Raw genomic sequence first — 23,168 nt, 5'->3', positions numbered from 1 at the left:
GTCGCGGCTGAAACACGTCACCGAAGCGTTCACTAGTTGCCATGGCAATAAGCAGCCTTCAGACATGAACCGCTAAAAGTGCTGAAGAAGTACTAAAGTTACAGTTATCGATAAAAAAAATTATTATTTAAGATTATTACCGAGTCCCTGGAGTTTACCACCATTATATTTTCGAAAAGAAAAGAATGAATTCAAGGTAGAGTCAATTCTTAAAAACATGTAAGTATAATATATATAGTATATATCAAACATATTTGATATCAGCGGTTAAGCTAGTTGCGGTTGATCAAACTTGCGTCACGCAACTAGCGCTGTCACTTCAGTCTAATCTCCATATAAACCGTTTGACGACGACATTTTAAAGTACTGGTTTATATTTGTGTTGAAATTACTTTGTCTATTTTGAAATTTCTCCGGAGTCTGACCCCAAAGTTGTCGACGATATAAGAAAAAATATATATCAAGTATAAGTTTAAACAGACCAACCGCTGTATGATGACGTTTGTTCCCTCCATTTTGACCGGTAATCATAGCTGGCAGCCGGTATACAGGCAGTTGGCAGTTTATTAGGTACACCTAGCTAAAACTGAAGCAGGCTAATACTGTAATCTTGCAATAAATCATATCTTCGTGACGGTTATAATGTTCAGTTCGTGCTTCAGAGAGGACTTGATTCTTAAACTTCATGGTCATTTTGGAGGCTGCAGTTTGTAGTGCTGTTGAATTGTACTGCGTTATACAGACAGGTGTTTCTATTATTTTGTCCACCCGATTTATATCAGTGAGTGCAGGCTAAATAACAGAAACACCTCGCTGTATAATACAGCATCACAGACTACATCCTCCAGAAATGATGATACGGTTGAATCAACACCTCTACAAAAACTTAAAATTAAAAAACTGAATATTATAGCTGTCATGAAGAGAGGATTTATTAAAGGACTGTTGTATTAGACTGCATTAGTTTTAGCGAGATGTACTGTACCTAATAAACTGCCACCTGTGGTGTAGTTGACTGTAATCGCCACAGGTAAGGCTGGAGAATATAGCACACCATACCATAGTTAAATGTTCAAATTAAATGTTCAGATTTGAATTTGCCCTGTGGCTGTGGTGTGTGTTTCTTTCAGTGATTTATAACATGTACACCACAGTTAGCTAGGAGAGAGCGGAAAAAGAAAATGCTCAAATCCCATAATGTTATAGGAATACATTTCGGTATAACCCCTGTTTCCCCTCCCATAACCATGAGGAAATTGGGATGTGGTTGAGTACATGAGACTGTTATTACAGTTGTTTCACAAAACCCAGTTAATACCTCTCTCAGTTTGGTGTACAATATATTAAGATGTTGAGTTTGACGGGCCATTAATGGCAGTGAGTGGTGAACAAAATCAGAATGAACTGTGGTGGCATGCTCGTTTCCAGTTAGAACCAACTGCATTGCAGTAATGAAGCATTCAGATATAATACACGTTTCACAGTACAATAATGACAGTGATCATTATAGCTGCACAATGTCACAGCACCCTGCGTGTCGCCTGAAATGTGCAGCCAGTCATGTGGAACATTAAGAAGTATTTTGATGCTCATTAAATCTGCTGCCAGGCAAGCAGTGTTTATTTGTGATCAGGGAATTGTGGATGTAAGCAATCACACAACTGGAGCACTGACGATATCTGTGATCTGCATTCTCTAGACTCTGTGCCTCAGAGTAAATGTAGCATAACCTGCCAATTACAGTAAGTTACTGTAACATACACAAGAGCTTCAACAATAGTCTTGGGGTTTTTTTGAGAGTTTGGTCTTTGCTGCGACTTAAATTGAATGTGCAAGTTAAAGAATAGCAGTCTTTGTTGTTGGGTGATTTAAGGCCCCGATGTCTGATGGTGAGAATCACCCACCACCAGAATCCAAACAAAGACGAACCGTTGTTGATAATTGTTAATTATGAATTAAGTTAATTTTAGTCAAGTCACAGACATTTCCAACAAAACATAGGTCATTACTATAATACAAAGGTATGCATCTTTTCACATGGTTTTATTGTGTTAGCCTTTGTGCTGTGCAGTAAATGGCTATGGAATAGATTTTTTTTTATAATAACACAGTGTCATTCTCTAAAGAACCAGCGAAAGTGGGACTTAATCTGTGACTGTTCTTCATAAGAGCAGTCTGAGTGAAGCACTCAACTAAAATAACTACGCTCATTGTTGAAATTTATCTCCAGTTCTCATTATGTGTGTTGTGTGTATTATTGTGTATTTTTTCATATGCATCTGCCGAATGAAAATTGTTTATTCTGACATGCAAGTGGACATTATTATTATTTTGAAGTGTTTCTTTTGTTTTATAGGGTAATTTGAAATCTGTCCAAGATGATGAAGACAGTAACAATGACATTGCTGATGAATACAATAAGTTTTGTGTAACCATGCAGCCGTGCATATGAGAGTGTAACTGTTTACGATCCATCTTCTGACAAAATAATGCTGAATTTTTCAGCCTTTTATTGTGTTTGTTTGCCTGTTGGGCATAATATGAATGTGCATTATTTGTCAGGAACCTACTTCTGTCAAAATGTAGCTTTGAGATATTTTCATTGTTTTTTGGTGATATATTATTATTTTATGTGGAGGTGCCATTTGAAATGAGGTTATCAGCGTTGAAGCCAGACAGTAGTGTTTCTCAGCGTTCAGGTTATTGTAATGATGATGCAGATACCCATGTTGATAACGCGTGTGCCTCTTGTTTTCTTGCAGCTCTGAGCATATACACCTGTGTATATGAAAATGAATGCTTAAAGGAGGACACATGCAGTTGGTAAGTAAGTGCTGTGGAAAACCTTTTCAAGATATTGATAAAGATGACACAATGCCACACAAGCACAAAGACAGACTTAATATTTCTTAAGTGATTTATTAAAGAAAAACACTGATAAGCGTTCAGCCTTTTTTTCTATTGTTAAAGAAAAAGCTAAGAAACATACATTTAGCCTCATAATACAGTCTATTTTAAATGTAGATCCTTCTTCAGACAGCCTGAGATTATCTGACCTTAAGAAGTCGCCTTTTGCACCTCCATCATTAGTTGACCTCTTCACTGAGAGCATTGCCTTCATTACTATAATAGTCAGTTCAGTTTAATAGTGTCTTTATGATGAGAAAATGTCCCTCTGCCTTATTAAAAATGAATATATAATCTTCCACAATGAAGTCCTTGGCAAATACATCTATCAGGATTGTGACCTCCTGTCAAATGTGTAACAGTTGTTACTACAAAGGGAATAGACATGGATTCATGGGACTATAGCCAAGGAATCCCAGTGCTGGATGTACAGGAAAAGCCATGGAGGAAAGCTGGTGAGTAGTAGTCTGTAAATGTTGGTGATTCTTTCTTCTGTGTTCTCCTAACTCATTCAGCTGCAACTGTGTAGTCACTGATCACATGCAGACTTGTTTGTTTACTATGCTGTGTTTTGGTTTTAGGTGCTGACATCTCAGATTACTTTAACTATGGTTTTGATGAGCAAAGCTGGAACGCCTACTGTAAGAAACAGGCAAAGCTCTTTGTAGCTAATAGAAAACTCTACACTAAAACCAGGGTAAGGCCAGATATTACTCATGTGATTAAGTCAGCTTTTTTAAATGCAAGAGAGAAAATATGAGTCACGATAGATACGAGAAACAGAAAAGAGTTATGAGTAGATTAAAGAGCAGAGGATTGAGAACTTGTTGTTTTTCCACTCAGGTCCAGAAGGGGCACACTACACATGGAGAAACACAGCCTCCTGCTTATTCCTCCTCATGCATACTGGCCTCCAGGTTGGTAACACAGTGTTTCCTACCTACTGCCATCGTCTGTGTCCTCACTGCTCTGCCCTACATGCCATTCTCCGCTGTAGCTATGAGCTCCAAGAGCTGGAGAAGGTGGCGGCTGGGTGGTTTTGTTTGTTTGTGACACAACAACTTTCAGGCTGATGCCATCTGTTTTCTGTGATCCTAAGAGGGGCTTAGCATTTTAGGGATGTACTGGCAAGGGATCCCAAAGTGTTGAAGTAAACACGGACTTGTGTTCATCTGTTACAGGCGAAAGTTAAATTTGATAGAAGGCATGTAAACACAGAGCACTGTGAAAGGATTTGTCCAAATAATTGATTCAGAGCTTAACAATAAACTAAACAGTTAATGTTTTTCCAGACTTTTTACATCCTCTTACTGTTTTAACATTTATTCATTCAAGTTTATGCTGCCAACAATATTTCACAATCTATTTTATGCTAATTTACACATTTATTCTTCTACACTACAGAGGGAAATATTCCTTTATTAGATAGTAAGTTGTAGTTACTAGCTGTTAGTTGTAATCAGCTAATAGAGTACAGTGTATTGTTATAGATTAAATTTAGCATCACCTAGAAAATACCAATTACATTTGATGTGTCATATAACACAGGCCATTCTGCTGTCTTACTTTTGAGACTATGGTTTTCTACTTTTGTGCTGCAGCTTTAGGAAAACATCTGAATGCAGCACATCCACTAGTAATGCAGTATCTACATTATTGTATTGTTACTTTCACTTACGGAGAGAGATCTCAGTAATTTCTCTTTACAACCAAAACTACTGTATTGAATTCATTTTCATACATTTCATTTTTGATATATTTCCTGTATATGTGGGTGAAGTGTGGGAATCAAGGGTCTGGGGATGGAGGTTGTTGAATGCTATACAGATTGTAAAGTACCAGGAGGGAATATATATGAATTAAAACTGATTTGACTTGACTGTGAAACTAAAAATAACAGTAACATAGTTATATAAAAATCAGAGCCATCTCAACCTAAATGGGTCAGCACTGTGTTGTCAAACTGCTCTGTTTCCAGTCCCTTTAAATGATCAGGAAAGCTTTTTAAGGGAAGCTTTGAGCAGCAGAGCAGAAGCCTGCGAGAGACAGGGCTGTTAGACTGGGCCGGTGGTGCTTTACAGCCCAGTTACAGTCTCCCATCATTTATGTATACACTCATGAGCAGATGCTTGTCATGTTAGTAAATATAGCAACCAGCACTAGCATGCATGTTGTTTCTATTCATGGACCAGGTGCAGTTTGCCTTTGAGCGCTTTTGCCCATGTAAAACCGCATCCTTGCCCTAATTCCCTCCCACTTAGTTGAATGGTTGATGAGGATGGCCACTGGAGGTCCTGACTGTCAGCTGAGGCTGACTGGCAGAACTGGCCACTTAATTAAAGACCCTTGATGATGTTCCCCTCCACTGGCAAGGATGCCCTTCAGGGGAGGTCATGTGGATCTGAGCGCTGTGTGGCATCTCTCTAAGTGACAGAGCTGGATCACAGCAGAACCAGGATGTCACAGACAAATACACACTCACACACTCTATTATCTAGTACATGATGTGTTAAATGGGGCTTCAGCAAACGTCTCATTCTCTGAGACTCAGAAAATGTGATGCTTGTTTAAGGAAGCTCTTGTTGTATTTGTTGATCCGGGTATGATGTTCTCCACTGGTGTTGCCTGCCATGCAATATACTGTAGCTGTCCTTTGGGATGAGGCTGAGATGTAGTCACATTTTTATTCCACTGTTTTAAATAAAAAAATTAAAATTTAAAATGTGTATTTCAGAGTTGAAGTGAGCAAAAGAGACATTAAGGAGCTCCAAGCCCTTCCCTATTGAGACGCCATTAGATGTAGTTGTTATTCCTGTTTTCTGTATGTTTTTCTCCACTGTTGATTAAATCCTAGTGACAGAAAGGGGTTAGTGTCCCATCTGTGTGTGTGTGTGTGTGTGTGTGTGTGTGTGCGTGCGTGTGTGTGCGTGTGTGTGTGTGTGTGCGCTCAACGGCGGTGGGTTGGTGGGTGAGTGTTGTAGGGGGGCTTAGGACAGTGAAGGGCTGTTTTGTGAAGAAGGCGAGATGACCCAGATAAGGAGGTTTAATGCGTTAATGGACCTGCAGGGGGTTGTAGTAGGGACATAGGGAGTGAGATTAGGACACATTAACGTCCTGTTTTTAAAATGATTATATAAGTGTATCAACATTTAGTTTTGCATGAATGTGATGTTGACTGTTTATCAACAGAGAGTCAAGTGCCACCACTGATCTGACCGGAGGACGACCTGGACCCAGCAGCAGAGTGGAAGGGCACAGTTGTGTCAGTGATGAAGGAAACAATACTCAGGTTGTGTGTGTGTGTGTGTGTGTGTGTGTGTGTGTGTGTGTGTGTGTGTGTGTGTGTGTGTGTGTGTGTGTGTGTGTTAGAGAGACAAAGACAGACACTGAAGCTATTAATACCTATGTTTATTTTGCAGGTGGTTACTGAGATGTTCCCCAAGGGTTTAATTACTTATCATCTGAACCCTGAACTCAGTTTCAATTCTCTCTTGGCATGGACCACTCCACCACGTAAGTCACCACAGCACAGGGAATAACCAACACACTAATGGTACTTTTATACATGCTCATTCACAATATCCTTAGACTTAATAGGCAAATAGCCATATTCCCTCTCATCTGACGCTATGATCATGAACAGATGAGCTGTCTTTAAGAAGGAGTACAGAGGTTTCAGGTGGAAAGGGTCCCAGCAGGACCCCCTGAGGGCCACATCACGCATCATGCAGCTGCACAAATGACTAATGGCAATCTGTGTGTTTGTAGAAGCCGCAACACGTGTTATAATAAATAATCCTGTGGAGTTGAAGGACAGAGGTGAACATTGGCAAGCGTGTGTGTGTGTGTGTGTGTGTGTGTGTGTGTGTGTGTGTGTGTGTGTGTGTGTGTGTGTGCGTGCGTGCGTGCGTGCGTTACAGAACATTGTATGGATATATGCCCTCCTGCAGGCAGGTGTCTGCAGTGCCATCCAGGTGTGAGTCAGTGCATCCTGTTGGTCTTTGTAGTGAATCAGACAGAAATCCAGGAAGGCTCCCTGGCTCGAGTGCACAGCTGAGCACATGCCATATCTTCATCTTCAAAGGTTCCAAAATAGAAACGCGGCTTTAGGCCCCCTTCTTACCCCTCACACACCCCCTGCCTCATACTGCCGAGCGAACCCGTGCCAGAGCTGCTAATACAACCAAAATATCAAACATCCTGCGGACTGCAGCTTTGAACAGTCAACTCCAGCTTTGAAGTGTATTTGCGTAGCTTTTATCTAGGCCACTCCCCTGTCTTTAAGTTATAGGCCCTGCCTCCTTTTGTGATGCAAATGTGTAACATGATAAAAATAGCCCCTGGTAAAAAAAAAAAATAGCTGGGCCAGCAGATTGTGGCACAAGAAATGTGCTGAACAGGCCGACCTTAGGGAATTGAGCCTAGGGAAAGAAGGGGCTGTTTTAATTTTTGGTTTGTTTTTCAGTCAGGTCACATTAGATGCTAAGTGTGTTTGATAAGTGCAGAATTTGGAGGTGAGCTGTATCATTGCAGGGTTGTACCTGTGTCATCTATCAGTGCAGCACAGTGCACAGCCAAGGTGAGGCTGTCTGCTGCTGTGCGCTGCAGCTAATGCCTTCTACAGCCGGTTAGTAGGTCACGACAGTTTGTATGTGAGTGTCCTTTCATGTGGCATTGATACATCTACTGAAGATCATAGCTGAGCTGATGTGCAATTCTTTCTGACCATGACCATACCATTAACAGATGCCCTCTGATCTGGGCTGTCGATGAGAACTACTGACCTCAGCTCTTATCGTTGCTGGGATCATTTAAATCGAGAAGAGGTATATCAGCGCTCATGCATCTCAAAATATCAAACAATTGTGCACATCTGTCCGTGCATATTTCTGTATCCAAGAGTGCAGGAGACAGTAGCCTTTTCTTCTACTGTAGTGCAGGACGGCAGCATGTGGTCTGATGTGAAATATCAACTCCATCTAAACCCCTCCAGCCTGTAGCTCTGTGAAATATTAGCACGACAGAGAAAGCCACGCAAGCACAATCGGCGGCCATTAGCTCTCGGCCATTAGCTCTCTCATATGCTGCCAAGCATGGAACTCCAGCCCTCATGAAACACTCACTTGAGAACACCACAGGTAGAAACAATTACTCACTCACGCTAACATTGATGACATGTGTCTGGACAAGCTGGTGTTTATTGTGCGTGCACATGTGAGTCTGTTTGTGTAAGCAGTGCGCGCTGCGCAGCTATTCCCGAGCACTCTCACTGTGTGGATTAGATGTTTGGGTTTCTAAACTATTTTTGAAACATAACTTTGGTATTTTCAGCTCAGTATTTGATTCTATAAACTGGTTGTCTTGTCTAATGCAATGACTTCATCTGTTTGTTGTCTTAGGTGTTTGCACCAGGTTCCTGATGAATCACACCATTGTCTTTTAGTTTGTTTTCTTGAAAGGAATTGCCTGAAGGCCCGGAGCACAGCACTGTATCAAACTGTTGGAAGTTGATGTGTGTGTGTCTGTGTGTGTGTGTGTGTGTGTGTGTGTGTGTCTGTGTGTGTGTGTGTGTGTGTGTGTGTGTGTGTGTGTCTTCCCTTGGGTGTGCAGGTGTCTGCGGTATCAAAGGCCTTGTTGGGTCTGTCCTCCATAGTGAGCAGTTCAGGTCCTCTTAACTCTGTGGGACTTGTATTTGAAAGGAAAGGAAGATGTTCTACATTTCACTTACAAAGCAGTGAGCCCAGTCTTTTTTTTTCATATTCAAGTTTCAACTTCCAGCAGCTCTTATTATTCTTCCTCCCGTTTCAACCGTTTTTTGTGTTCTTTATGTCGTTGAGAAACGCTCTGAGCCATTCTCTTGTTACTGTTCATTATGGAAAAAAGAAGGGGATGGTATCCAGATGTGCATGTGTGTTTGTGCCTTTACTCCTCAAAGGAGTGTGTGTGTGTGTGTGTGTGTGTGTGTGTGTGTGTGTTTGGCTTGTGTGATTTAGAACTGATTGTGTTGCACAGTCACGTAAAATGTGAGCATTATAACAAGTGGGACCATTAACTGTGCATCCAAGCGTTTGACTCGTTCTGTTTTACTGATGGAGGAAAATCAAGTAGAACTTGCTGCATTTTGTTGCTCTGACATTTCAAGGCGAATCTAATTTCTCTACCTCAAAAGTGGCAGTACCATCAATTGTTAGGTTATGTTGGCTTGTGTTCCTGTTATTTGTTCCACATATTAATGCCAATACATTGGTCTTGCCACATTTAATGTGCCATTTAATATTTGTCTATCCATCCAGCTGAAATGGTTTGCTCTGACTGTTGCCCTCGGCTCTGTATTAGCTTTTATTTGTTACATCTCATGTTAACTATGCTTTAGTCACATGGTTACCATTCCTAAATGCAATTAGTTTGGGACTTTTTAGGTTTTCAGAGAGTTGAGAGAAAGGCAAATGATCAAAACCTTTGTGTTATGAGAACATTTCATTTGATTTGTATTAAGGAATATGAAACATGTTTTAAATGTGTTATTGATGCTCAAAACCTGTGCCATGTTGCTTCAGCTATAATGTTACATGGATTTTCATGAACAATCAAAGTAGTTGTATCTACATTAAGATACAAATGATTATTAAACCCTGTTTATTAACTGCTGTATCAGCACCGCAACTGTATTTTTGCTCAGACTGTCCTTAATTTGTTCCTTAAATCGTGGACCAAACACATCTTGAGCAAAGGCACAAGTCCAGTTTGTCAGCCTGACAACACGGGGAGTTCCTCTCTTGTCACTGCAACCGATGACCAAGTGAAAGATGTCTGATAATACCAAAATGATGTTTTATGTTGTCGAGGCTAACAGTGCAGTTGGCAGTAAAACGACTGCTGCGCATAGAGAATTAAGACATTTCAAACTGGAGAGAAAACAAGGGGAGGAGAAAATATCTTCTCCAGGAAAATAATATATTTCAATGAGACATTTGTTGCTTGATGGCATTTTAATTGTAGTACAAGCAATGTCTGACACAACCTCATTATTGTCCATCCAATGACTCCTCACAGATGGTGGTGGTTATACAGTAGTTGTTTGGCACTTTCAATAAAATATAATAAAGAATCAACTGGTTCACATTTTCAGGTTGTGTGTAGCCACATTATTTAAAATCTTAAAAAATATATTTGCATATAAAACAGTGTAAACCTGGTCACTTTCAAGAACCTGACTTGACAGTAATGGTCTTTTCTTTTCGTCCATCTCGCTTTCCTTTCCTTGACCAGGACGTCCTCCTCTCTCCCCCGTGGCCTCTTTGGACAGGTGAGCCCCTGATTTCTCTCTCTGCTCTGTATGTAGTTGCTGAGGTGTAGGAGCAGGGAAACCTGCAGGTGGGATGGAGAGAGTGTCAGGAAAACAGTACACCAATGGTTTTTTTTCAGGGAGGCATGACTCAGGTGCAGTAAGAAACAAATTCAGCAAAAAAAAGAGGGAAGAAAAGAGGAAAAACATTTGTCAGAGAATGGACTGGAGATCATTAATAAAAAAAGCTGTATTAGTGCTGAAAATTTAAAACAATAATTGCAGCTGGAAGCAGTTGCCTAATTTCTGAAGCAGACTTGGTGGCTCTCAGTTGACATCAAAGGACAACCTGTGCTTAGGTTTTTTACTGTTTTTCATTCTGAGCTGGATGGGTTTTAACACTGCACACTGCCTTCTTGCTGATCTTGCAACTGAACCGATGGCCAAATAAGGTAGAAAGCAAGACAGCAACCTTGTTTGTGCCTCCAGTCTCCTGTTTATCAGTATCCAAGGCATCTCCCCTCCTCCGATCTATGTCACAACCTGCCAGCAGACTCCCACATTTCTGCTGTAATTTACACTAGATCACTTAGATCACAAGTGGGCCACGTTGTACCCTTGGCTCTCCTGCTTTTTCTTACATAGCCCTGAATGTAGCTCCACTCCAGTTAAGTTTTTGTTGCTGAGCTTGTTTCCCTTGGATGTTGTCTAATTCCAGCCTGTCTCGATCCATCTCTCTGTTTGTCTGTCTCCTCAGCTTCCTGTCCCTTCATCTTTTTTTCTCTTTTCTTAATCCTTCTCTTTCCCTTTCTCCTAATTTGCTGTGTCTACGTGTGCCTGAATTCACTCAGTACTCTGTCCTAAAAGATGGTTTTTCTCACATCTCAGTCCATCTGCCAAATCCTCACATCCTTCAGGGACTTACTGTTCCAATGAACTCTGCCAGCCATCTCCCGTACGCTTTATGAATCATTTCCTTTTCAACTTCTCTAACACACACATGTGCAGTGTCCACACAGACAGTCCCTGCCTCACTGTTGCTGCTCTGCCTTTCCCTCGGGGTATTTCTGGCATGATCTGGGCCCTGGCTTCCTAAGTTGTGTGGAGCGCCAAGGGCCCATAGGGCTCCCAACATCCATATTTAGTATTTGGTAAAAGTTGTGTTAATGTGCCAATAAAATATCTTTAATGAGCAATTTTCATGCTGCTGCTGAACATTCATTTTCAGTCCGTCACATTCTCACATTCAGTCTAAATCTTTTTATTTTATTTTAGACTGAATTCAAAAAGAAACAATGAGCACAATCATCACTGTGGAGAAGCACTGCTGAACAGCTGATTAATCAAAACCCATTATTACTGTACCTGCAGGTGATTCTCATAGGAAGAACCTTCCTGTGAAAAGAACTGTGCAGGGCTTTTATTGTGACACAGACACAGGAAGGGTTGAATGTTAATCACTAGCAGATGTGTAGTTTTCTTGGGGGGAATTCAGTTCAGGTCATTTAAAAATCAATATTTGAACATGTTAACGACTTTTTGGTGGATCAGATTTACACTGTGTGACTGGTTAGATCAGACATATCTGTGGTTGCAGCAGTTATTATACAACTAGTGGAAAGTGACTTAATCTTGGTGACAGCAAAAATTCTCAATGTCAAACATGTCTGCAGACAAAAACAGAGTAATAACTAACTTTAGTTTAGTTCAGGTTAGTTTCCATTCTGGACTTTGCCACAGTGGAAATAAGTCTGTTCCAATGCAACAGCAGAAATTCACTCAATATTGAAGCACAAAGTTGGAAACAATGACAAACATTGAAATTCAGCTTGAGTTGATTTGAATGACTCTCCTCCAGTTACTTTTGGTCGTGTTCTTTGTTTTAAATGTTTTCCGTGGGGGTAATATTTACTTATGGTCTAAACTGAGGGCAGGAGGTGCTTATTTATTTATTTATTCATTTATATGTTTCACTAAAAACCCCTAAGGTTGTAAATCTAGATCAATAGTTCAATACCCTCAACAGTGCATCACAGATCATATGCAGACACCACAGGATGTGAGCACTGCGTAGTGCAGAGTGCTCTGATGAACCATTACAGTTATTCTCCCTCTGTTTGGGCTTCGCCAGCAGCCACATGCTCATTCACCCAGACTCTCTCTTCCATTCACTCATTCGCTCTCCATTCACAAAGAAGCGTCTCTCCAGCTCTGTGTCTCTGTTGCACCAGTGTGCTGATGTAACGCTGGGAGTGATGGACCTGGTTACTGCAGGTTTTATGGCAGCGTGTTTGGACTCACATGTGATGGGAAGCAGCTCCATTGGATGAACTTCACACACGCCCCGTCCACCTTCGGCCCGCTCGGAAGTTTTTAAACTGGAAGCGGGTGTGGATCAGGGCCACGTGAAAAGGCAGAGGCCGTTCCTCATGCGTTCGTGAGCCTGCGCTGCTCCTTGACAATGAGCCAGTCACTTCAAACACCTGGAGAACACAGCTGTGCATTTAGAAAAGTGCTTTGATCATGTTGTGGACCGGTCCACGTTTGTTTTTTTATTATTATTTCATCAATTCATCTGTAAATTTGTTTGCTCACCTCATTCCTGTTTGGGTTTCTTTAAGCATTAAAGCTGTTACTTTACCTTAAAACGTATATGAAAGAATAAAACAACAGCTGTATGTTGCATGTGACACAGATGATGATAAACATTTTTCAGGTGTTTTATTTTTGTGGTTTAACTTCTTATTAATTTTACTCTGTGTTAAAGTTCTTGCAAAGATTGTATTATGAAACCATTTCAATTCCCATCATTTAAACAAAACACTGACCATATTAACAGGCATTTACAGTGTAGACTTGTAGTTTTACACAAGCTTACAGTGTGTTGACGCCATAATTCTTTATTTATCCTTTCAGTCGACACGCTAAAGAGTTTGATGATCCCTCATCTTCACTCGACCCGCGTTCATCAGGTAAAAATGTCTATTTCTTTTTGTAGTCTTTCATAACTGTTTCACAACAGCTTGTGAACTCAATACTACACCATCACGGCTTTACCAGTGATGTGTGTTGCTCCTGAATATTCAGGGTAGATACTGTGTTAATGGATTCCTCCAGTGAAGTCAACCACTCTGGGAATTTCCTCATTCAACACTCCCTCCGACATATTTCTCAACTGATCAGGGTATTGGGAAAACTCAGGACAAAGAAAGTGTGTGATTTGGCCTTGGCAGCCTTTGCACCTCTTATGCACATCAATGTACATTTCAGCCTTTTGAAGGTTTGCTTTGATTGTTTCCAGCTCAGATTTTTATGTAATTCTTTTACTTTCAAAAGAAATCACTTTCCGTACCTGCCCTATATATTCTGTTTGAAGCTCCAGTCTGTGTATGTTCTAAATATGCTCTTTGAAAGAACGTCTGCCCTTTAGAAGCTTCATTAATCATACATAAGCATGTTTTTAGTGGAAAACAATGGCGTAAAGTGGTGCTGGTGTCAATGCAGTAACTTAGTGAATGTGTAGTTTATACACAGAGTAAGTAAAACTGATGTAGTTGCCAGCTGCCGATGTTTACGGTCCTCCCCAGTCATGTGTCTGGCATGGCTCTGTTCTCTCTCTCTCTCAGGTGTATCATCTTTAATCCCAGCGAGTCTCGTCTACAGCGCTGGGGTGATGAACACTGCCAAAGCCTGGGAATGTGTGGCAAGGTGTGACACAGACAGAGACAGATCCAGAGAGCAGGGCCGTGATAGAGACAGGAAAAGAGACAGCGAGAGCTGTTCCTCTTCACACAACAGGTCGGTCGTTGTGGCTTGAAGCTGTAAATACTCACGATCGGTCCCTAGGTCAGTTTATTTAATGCATGTAATTCTCAAGTCTGTTTCCCTTTTGTATCTTATGTTGACACTGTGCAGCCTTCACACTTCCCTCTGCAGTGGATACATGTAAATATCTGCTGAGCAGCTGTGGCCTCTGGATCAGGCAGTATAGAGCATATTGGTCCAGGTCCAGATATCCAGTCTATTTTGAGTTTTCAATGTGTGTGTGTGTGTGTGTGTGTGTGTGTGTGTGTGTGTGTGTGTGTGTGTGTGTGTGTGTCCATGGCCTCTCTCTCTCTCTCTCTCTCTCATACATATGCACACACACATGTTGTAGAGTGATTTTAAACTTTAGAGAAAAGACAAGAGGAGGAGGCTGCACAGGTGAGTCAGTAGATGAGTGCAGGGTACGGTGTCGGTGCTGCGTAGTATTTCAGCGTGACTATATAGTGTAGTGTGTGATGGCAGTCTCTGTAGAAGCCTGTGACATACGGACTGCCTCTAATGGCCGAGAACCAAAGTCCTGAAGACACATGGACAGATGAAAACTGCACTCAGCAACTGAACTAATTGTATAATCCTCTGAAAAATGGAGACTTTACTTTCCGTCTCAGTGTGTGAGCCAGTGTTAGTCTTTGTGGTGCTGAAAAATCAAGTGCTCAACAAGAATGTATGAATTTACCTAAAATGTCTTCATGTAACATTTTGCTCTCGGGCTGTAAGTGGTGTCTCTCTCGTATCTCCAGCTGATGGCTGTAATATAAACTGCTGGGACTGTTGTGAAGAAATGCACACTATTGCAAAAGACCACAAGACTATTGTGACAGAAATCAAGACTATTGCAAAGCCAGGAGAAATTATTGCCAGCATATGCAAAACTATTTCTGTTGTTCTGGTGCAGTGAGCGGGGGCCAGGGTGCAGGGTAGATGAGGGAATAACTGGCTGCATTTGCCAACTACGGTCAGGAAATAATTGAGCGTGCTCTCCTCTGCATGGAGCTTGGGCCATTCCCTCCTGTGGCTCATGGATGATAAGAGCCAATCTGATTTCCACTCCAAATTTCACATAGTGCCCTACTACCCTACTGTCACAGTGACAGCCAGAGTGCTGCCATATGTGTAGTATGTGTACTCAAACACTAATGCTCACATGCGTGCACAAGCCAGATCCTGCCCTACATTTCCTCTGCACACTCCGTGTTGACCAGTAGCCAGTTGTCTATTTCATTATTATTAACTCAGGCAGCTGCCAGCTATAATACACACTGGCACATCTTTCCTGCGCCTCACACACGCCTTCTCCTCAGCTGACCTGAGGCTCATACGCTGTGACACAGTCACTGTGACATTTCACTGCGACTCCTCACTAAAACATGTACATGTGAAGTATCAGGGATACTCCTGCCGTCGCCCTTGACCGAGGAGCCGGCCTCAGATCCCGAATGGGATTCACTAATTAGACTGTTAATGCCTATTGTTCCTAAATAGTTAAAATTACAAATACCTGCAGTACAACTGAAATTTCTTAATCTGTGTCTGCGGTTGCCAAAGCTGTAATTCCTTTGATAACAATGGATTCCTGCGTCAGCTTGTGTTGGAGCTTCGCTGTTAATTAACTTGCATGGAAATAAGTGCAAAATAGCAAAAATTACAAACTGAAGTATCTCTTACTGTACTGTGCACTGTAGAAATATCCTCATACACTGTTCTGCTTTTCAGCATTTCTCCTACTTAGAGTGTTGAGCGTTTGCTGGGGTATTTGTGCGCTTTAGATGCCTGGATTCAGGTTTGTACGCGGTGCTCAGCACAGTCTTGTGGGTCAAACGAGGGAAGTGGGACACAGGGACAGCTGGGAGGCTGTAGGCTAAGTGCAGAAGATCGGAAGTACAGGAATCACATGTGCGCGACACACACACAGGGAATGCACGGGAGGATTTTTTATTCTCACTGTAGATTTGTTCTAATGTCACAGTCACAAAGGACCAGGAGCCTGATGTGTGCTGCTCACACCTTCAGGGCTCTGATGATGCGCTTGCCCTACATTCTGGTCACATGACCTGACTTTACACTGTGCATGTCATACACACACACACATACACACACACACACACACACACACACACACATACATGTGCAGGCTATGTGTTTTCTGTTACATTGATTTATGACTGCGCTCGAGAGTATTTTTAGACTGTAACCAGAGGAATTCATTGTTAGTGTGTGTGGGCAGTGTCTGTATGTGTGTGTGAGTGTGTCTGTGTGTGTGTGTGTGTGTGTGTGTGTGTGTGTGTGTGTGAAAGACGGAGAAACAGATGGAGCCGTCCAGAGCTTTTTGCTCGCCACCCTCATTGTTCATCAGTGAGTGTTACTTTGCTGCACATTTGTGCTGCTGATGTAGGAGCTGTGCTTGGTAGCCCACATGTCCTGTGCTGAGTCACAGTGTGCCCCCCCCCCCCCCCCCCCCGGGCATCAGCTACTGGTTATCAGCTGTGGTTGTGACCGCATGCCTCAGATTTACCACCACTAATAGATTCCATGAGTTTAACACTCACATTTTCTCCTGTGCATTTATTCACAGTGAGTGACATAATGTGTGTGTGTGTGTGTGTGTGTGTGTGTGTCCCTCCAAATGTGTGCAGGCCGTATATCTGACTGGTCAACACTCGTGCCCTAACTCTGATCATCACTGATGATGAATGTAGCCCTTGTATTTTATCTGTCATGTGCAGTAATTAACACATTTGCACAGAACAATATCAACAGCAATATCCACGTTTTGCTTTGGTCCGTTTCTTTCACACAGCATCTGTCCACATGTTCAAAGACACATAAATCTGATTTAAATACCCCGATCATTGGTTGACAGAAAAGCTTTCATACAGAATTCATTGGATATGAAGTCCTAGTATGACCAGGAAAATTAAAATGATAATTGTCATCCAGCTTAAACTGGCACTAACAGCTCCATTAGAAAATGCTGTAAGGCCGGTTTCAGCGTTAACAAAGGGACTCCGAGCATGGAGGAGAAACTGATAATAGAAAAAAGGGCAGCTGTAATACAACGCACTGAAACCAAATTAGGGCTTTGCTAATTCAGAACAGCAAATACAACGCAATAACATTTTACAACCTATAACAAATTTGCACCAGTCGATGATTACAGCCAAGAGTAATTTGCATAATGCACAATAGAGTGATTTCCTTCACGAGCAGAAAACGTTTGGGGGAATAACATTTTTCATAAGTTTCATAAAATCTTTCCTGTAGTTTGGAAAAAGAATCTTCAATTCCACTTTGATGGCAGCGCTGTGATTTGGCACAACGATCCCGTCTGCCTTCCAGGTTTTGTTTCAGATTTAGGAGGAATAGCATGATCCAAATTGCCGCTTCATTCTAGCATCAGACAGGGGCACAGTAAACCCTGCTGTTTACTTGATTCTCCTCAGCTGCTTTTGTGGCTGATGCCACTTTTATCCTGGCTTCAGGGTCTGTCTTGGGGCCCGTACATTCTTCCACCTACATCTGTTCTTATTTTCCCTCTACCCAACTTTTTTTTTGTTTGTGCTGAATGTGACATACTTTTTTGTCTTTGTGCATGAAACTAATTTCTTTCCAGAGTCAGTCTTGGGGTCTTGGGGTTCTTCTAACAGTGCTGGTCTGTCCTTGCATTCAACACTACCATCTGTCTTTATTCTTAAACATACAGCATCACTTCCTGTCTGAACTTTACATACACACAGTAGCTGCGATACATTCTCCTGCATTAGGTTCTTTTGCTTGTCACTAACAGCAACATTGCTTTGCTTGCTTTGTATTTTTTTAAAGCTCCCTTCCCAAGGGCACCGCGCACTGGTTATCTTTTACAAACACGTTTCTTTCTCACACACTCGGCTCCAGTTTCCAATTCTTTTCTTTTGTAGGTTTCCTTTGACCCGAGCCCCCAATTTAGTTTCATTTTTACACTCATGCTCCAGCGGAAATAAGTGCTTCTAAAGGAGTATTGTTGTTCTATCTGGAACAAACTGATCAGCGGCAGTGCTGTTCACGGTTCTGTCAAAGACCTAATTCAATAAGTTAACTCTGGCCATTTGGCCAAATCAAACATTGTGCTAAGAAAACAAGGAGAATATTATATTAGTACATGCATAAAAAATAGAGTTATGCTCAACCAGCAGTGGTCTTCCTTACAAATCCAGGTGTCTGGAAGAGGAAACACAAAGTTTTGTTTTCACAGAACGTAGAAAGTCCTTTATATTTAGAGTTAAAGCATCACTTTTTAATTATTCTACGATCACTCACTTGGATTCTGTGGTGACCTGCAGGATTAATTAGTTTCTTCTAATGACTGATGCTGTGGTCAAAACTACTTATGAGTTCTACTCAACCTTGCAGTAATTAAGTGATAAATCCTCAGATCGAACACTAAGATTAGTTGGGCTTTAGTTTCAGAGGAAAACATTTAACCAACAAACATTCTTGTATCACCATGAAAAAAACTGTGATTTACCTAAATCCAGTTGCTGTGCAAAGAATTGAAATGAGGAATGTGGAGAACAGAACAATGGCCACACCAGCATTTAAAACTTAGCTCTGAGCTTTAATTTCCCTCCTCAATAACTTTGAGGAGGGAAATTAACCAGGGAAGAGTAGAGCGAACAGTATCTAGAAACTAGAGATAAACGTTTGTGACTGACTGGGGAGAGTGTGGGTGGTTAGTGCGATCGCTCGGCGGCTTCAGGAGTCCGTCCTCACCCCTGTGAATATTCAGTACTTCACCAAACTTCTACAACCAAATATTTCACAAACACGGGTTGATTCATTTCGCTTTATCTCCTTTAGGTGCAACCAGGCCGTAAGAAAGGTGAAACTTGTTTTTGATTAGCAGACGTGGGATTCACTTTGTGACGGTGCAGTTAAGATTTTATTTAATTGAAATCTTAAAAGTTTGTTTTCTGTGTCTTGCACTTTTTTGTGAGACTGGCGTGTGCAGACACCTAACACCATGGGATGTGTCAGAGTTACCAAATAAGGTCACATTAATATGTAAATATCATGCATGATTATCTCAGAATAAAGTAGTTCCTGGGAACATGGGGGAGGAGAGCGAGAGAGAGACATTTAAGCCAAATAAGGTCACATTAAGTTAGTTGGGTTATATTTTTGTGTTGAGTAAAGGTTAGTGTATAAGAAAGTACTGCCACCGTTAAAGTTACATTTCTTTTGGCAAAGAAAGACCTCGCCATAATCTATCTGAAAACACAACATCATTACATGACACTCACAGCTGCTATTTATTTTTGAGGGATTTTACTTTCATTCTTATTGTGTCCGTTTTAAATTGTGTTTTATCTTGTAGTGAGACTCACTGAATCATCTGGGTCTCCCAGTGAAACGACTGTAGGGACGGACTGGATGAGATTACACTGCAGCTGGCTCAGGCCTTTTATGAAATCTGTGGTACTGCCCGCCCCGACAGGCCTGGCCACTGCTGATGAACAAAATCATAAAATGTGAAAACAAAACCTGAGGCTTCTATGCTATAATTTACTCCTACTAACACTGTCTGCTGGCGAGCTTAATGCTTGTCTTCTTGGTGTTATGAGAGGTTGGTTGTTTTCGTGTTAAAGCTAATGGCTGCGGGCAAGAACAAATTTGAGCCCTGGGTCCTAATCCCTGCTGCTAACAGAAGAGCTGTCTCCAAATATTGAATATATTTAACTTTGTACTCGCAACAGCTCTGCCCCTTAAGGCTCTCTCTCTTTTCTGTGCTGAGCGAGGGAACGGTAATAATTACCCCAGCCATGTGTGAGCTGAGAGTCTACACTCAGGCTGCAGTATCTACTTCTATAGACTTTTTTAGAACATGACACTTATATAGAGGCTGAGGGGAATGTCTTCAGTGCGGTGAGTGGTAAAGGTCAGGTTGATTATGTTAAAACTGCAGACTGCTGTGGAGTCTGGTGCAGTGTTAGTTTGACAGAGAGAGCAGCAGTTGTGTTTTTATCCAGAACATGAGTAAACACAGGTGTTGCTCATAAAATGAGATGAAAAATTTGTCCTGGGAAATAAAGCACATGGTCCTCCATACTACCCCCCCACCCCCCAACCCCCCACTGCCACTACAACCCCACACATAAAATACACATGTGCACCCAACATGGATATCTGTCATAAGAAGTAACAAAACACATAGCTCTAAGCTTAAATATATGGAATAAAATATTGAACTAGTAATGTCAGGATTAAGTAAAATAATATTGACCACTCTGAGAAAAGGAGTTTACCTGTTTTAAGGTAAAGTGAAGCAGGCTGATTGGTAAAAATGCATTTTAGTTTACTTACATTTTAGTTGTCATACAGCCCACTGGCCCATGTAGGGCTGTTCTGACCAACAGCCCAAACCTTTGTCAATATAAACAGACTGCACCTGGTTAGATCGGTTAGAGCCTCTAGAATTCAAATATTCAGTTCATTATGCGCTAACCATAAGCACTTAAATATGATTTATAAATATCTACCAGCATGGTGTACCAGCTGAGCGTGGTGACCGCCTACCGTTTAGACTTGTAGAACTCCGGTTCTCCCTCCATTCCTTCCGATTCCGTTATTTATATTCCTTTAGTCCGTAAGGGTCCACGGATCACAGAAATCAAAAGGGTTCCTTATAAAAGTATTCCAGCTTAATCAATACCGTCCTGAAAAGTCCAAAACAGACGACCGAGCGATTTGTATCCGCTGTTCTTCCCTCACTTCTCCTCTCTCTCCTTCCGTCCGGCTCCATCTTGGCTGTGTTCGCGGGTCTGCTAATGTTTGTTAGCTTTCTAGCTAAAAAATGGCGGCTTCCCTCCCTGTAAAGATCCAAACAGATTTCACTTCAGGAGGGTCAGCTGAAGACAACAAGCTGTAACAGAGTGTCAGACGTAATGACGTGTTCTCTCCGTTGGAAAAAGCCCGTTTTTTTCCACACTTTTTTTAACGACTCGACTTGTAGACAGACGTCTCCCCTGACCAATCAGAGCGAACTGGGGGGGCGGGCCCTTCAGAGGCAGGGCCAATAGGCTGTGGTCTATATAACTAACAGATCAGCTCTGTTTTAATGCTTCCAAAAGGTTTCTTAGGCAAAATGCTTCATGTTTTCTATTATTTCATATTAAAGAGTTAAAGCACATTTCTCCCAGTTTTCCTTTTAGAGAGGTTTATGGGCGCCAGTGAAAGAGTGAACTATAAAGGCCTATTAAACTAAAGTATTAGGCCAAGAGGCCTTGAAGCTTCACAGAGCAGCTTTTGACAAGATGTAGAAGTACTGTGGAGCTTTTTCATTGTTCTTGTATAAAGTATATCCTGTTGGCAGTTATGTAACATGTAGACAATGACTGTTTTACAGGTGAGGACTGACAAATACTAAAAAATACCATGTATGAGCGGATGTAGTTTGGGTTGGGTTGTAGTCACGTGCAAAACAAGCACATTTTCAGAAACTAGAATATGTTTCCTTTCAAATGAGTTCTCATAAATGAATTCTGTTATAAGCTTATCGCATTTACAAATACAAATTGATGCAAATTGGGTTTACAACAGGTGAGCTCTAAGAGTTTTTTAAGGATAAATAACTGATTCTGTTTCTGGTTCAGTCACGAAGATACAACAAGTCTGTTTTGTCTCGAGATGTCTCTTGAGCTTAACTGGCATCACTGCTGGATTTGACAGTTTTCCCTGCAGATGAATCATTCCCATGTGGAGCAGCTTTCTTCCCCCGTCCATGAACAGCTGTGAGCCACACATCTCTCACAGCACAGACCTCAGTTCTTTTATTCTGCTGCAGGTTTGTTTGACTGTGTTTAGGGCTGAGCAGTATGTCTTTGATTTGAAGTGACAAAATATTTACCGTGTGTCATAAATATATCTGTGTATCTACATAGAATCCTAAAAGTGTATTGCTGATTACCATGGCAACTGACATCCTTGAACTGTGGACACAAATCTTAGCTGTGGCATAACTGCATTTTTTAACATGGTGATTTCAGTGTCTGTTGTTTATTAATTTCAGGGCGTGTTTTCGCTGTGAACCACTTCAGTCTTTAGTCTGAACCGTGAGTGTTTGCAGGTGTTCATGATTGGATATTTGAGGTGGAGGTGTTTCAGTCCACCGTCACCTTCCCTCTGCACATGAATATGTTTCTGCACGAGTGTGATGACTGACCGGTCTTGCGGTCTCACAGGCTGCAGTGAATAATAGATTTTGTTTCAGCGTAGAGGATGCTGCGGCGTGTCTGCTTGGCTTTAATGTAAAGGGCATGCTTTGATACTAGTGTTGGGCTCTTTGTTCGGGCCAGAGGGGAAGCTACAAAAGCTCAGACAAGCAAATGGCAGACACGGTGGTTAAGGTTCTGGTCCCTTGAGTTCTGACTTATCTGTCTCCCAGTGGAAGAGGAGAAAAAAAAAAAACAGCCAGCAGTCTCATTCTTGCGGGCGATGAGCTGTTTTTCCTTCTGTATTATTTCCCAATGTGAAAGCCTCCAGTTTCATCAATAGCAAATGTGTGTGTTGTTTTTCAGTAGAGAGGATCAAATGAGGCACAGGGACACTATGGAGCGAGGGCACAAACACCAGAGTCTTAAAAGAGTGAGGGGAGAAGGACAGCTCACAGAGAGGAGGCAGAAAAACAAAGGATGGTAAAAACACCACGCAGGTCTAACCGAGACCCGAACACACTCACATACAATATTGAAAAAGGGAATGAAAGGACTGAATTGTTTGAGTGTTTGTCATCTGTGTCCTCGACAGCAGCAGCAGCAGCAGGAGTGGGAGGGAGGATGGTGAGGAGAGGGAGCGTCAGAGCGGACACAAACACAAAAAGACCAAAAGAAATAAGAAGGACGAGGAGACCGACAAGATGTCCTCAGCTGACCCAGAGAGGAAATTAAAATCCGTCTGACTTTTAGTCTCCCAATCTATCTGCTGAGAGACAACGCCCTGTGGCACGCTGTGGGACACTGTGTTAGAAAATGAACTGCATTACAGAATGTATTTAATCCATTAGAGACGCTAAAGATAATTATATGTTGTGTACAATATGCTCGTGTTGTATCAGCTTCTCCTGCTGTTCTTGTTGAGTTGAAGGGTTTCAGTTGAAGCTGCGTGAATCCCAGTTAACCGT

General features: G+C 41.6%; 1 protein-coding gene and 1 long non-coding RNA gene across 4 annotated transcripts; one reads left to right on the top strand and one right to left on the bottom strand.

Annotated features, from left to right (window-relative positions):
- The first annotated feature begins 53 nt into the window (after positions 1 to 53).
- Positions 54 to 23,081, top strand: fip1l1a (FIP1 like 1a (S. cerevisiae)). Of its 3 annotated transcripts, none has more exons than XM_056378055.1 (12): positions 54 to 219; positions 2,763 to 2,823; positions 3,270 to 3,362; positions 3,489 to 3,604; positions 3,751 to 3,824; positions 6,097 to 6,196; positions 6,327 to 6,420; positions 10,177 to 10,213; positions 13,109 to 13,164; positions 13,819 to 13,990; positions 22,570 to 22,683; positions 22,796 to 23,081. In XM_056378055.1, exons 3-12 carry the CDS (start codon positions 3,293 to 3,295, stop codon positions 22,944 to 22,946), a joined length of 984 nt encoding a protein of 327 aa, XP_056234030.1. In that variant the 5' UTR covers positions 54 to 219; positions 2,763 to 2,823; positions 3,270 to 3,292; the 3' UTR covers positions 22,947 to 23,081. The 3 variants fall into 3 exon arrangements, with proteins under 3 accessions (XP_056234030.1, XP_056234029.1, XP_056234028.1); XM_056378054.1 differs by having other exon boundaries at positions 22,567 to 22,683; positions 22,799 to 23,081; XM_056378053.1 differs by having other exon boundaries at positions 22,567 to 22,683.
- LOC130170605 (uncharacterized) lies at positions 9,713 to 20,605 on the bottom strand. Its single transcript, XR_008828017.1, has 3 exons — positions 20,567 to 20,605; positions 12,494 to 12,675; positions 9,713 to 10,275 (listed from the first exon to the last, which is right to left on the bottom strand). It is a non-coding gene; the product is annotated as an uncharacterized LOC130170605 (long non-coding RNA).
- Positions 23,082 to 23,168: the final 87 nt, after the last annotated feature.

The sequence above is a fragment of the Seriola aureovittata genome, chromosome 6, assembly GCF_021018895.1.
Source record: "Seriola aureovittata isolate HTS-2021-v1 ecotype China chromosome 6, ASM2101889v1, whole genome shotgun sequence".
NCBI classification, from domain to species: domain Eukaryota; kingdom Metazoa; phylum Chordata; class Actinopteri; order Carangiformes; family Carangidae; genus Seriola; species Seriola aureovittata.
This window is presented reverse-complemented; position numbering and strand designations above follow the sequence as displayed.

Bases quoted from the DNA above. Each gene is read 5' to 3' on its own strand.
- fip1l1a (XM_056378053.1), top strand. From the start codon at position 3,293: ATGGATTCATGGGACTATAGCCAAGGAATCCCAGTGCTGGATGTACAG. The intron at 3,363-3,488 runs GTGAGTAGTAGT...TTTTGGTTTTAG, and splicing joins AAAGCCATGGAGGAAAGCTG to GTGCTGACATCTCAGATTAC. The intron at 3,605-3,750 runs GTAAGGCCAGAT...TTTTCCACTCAG, and splicing joins AACTCTACACTAAAACCAGG to GTCCAGAAGGGGCACACTAC.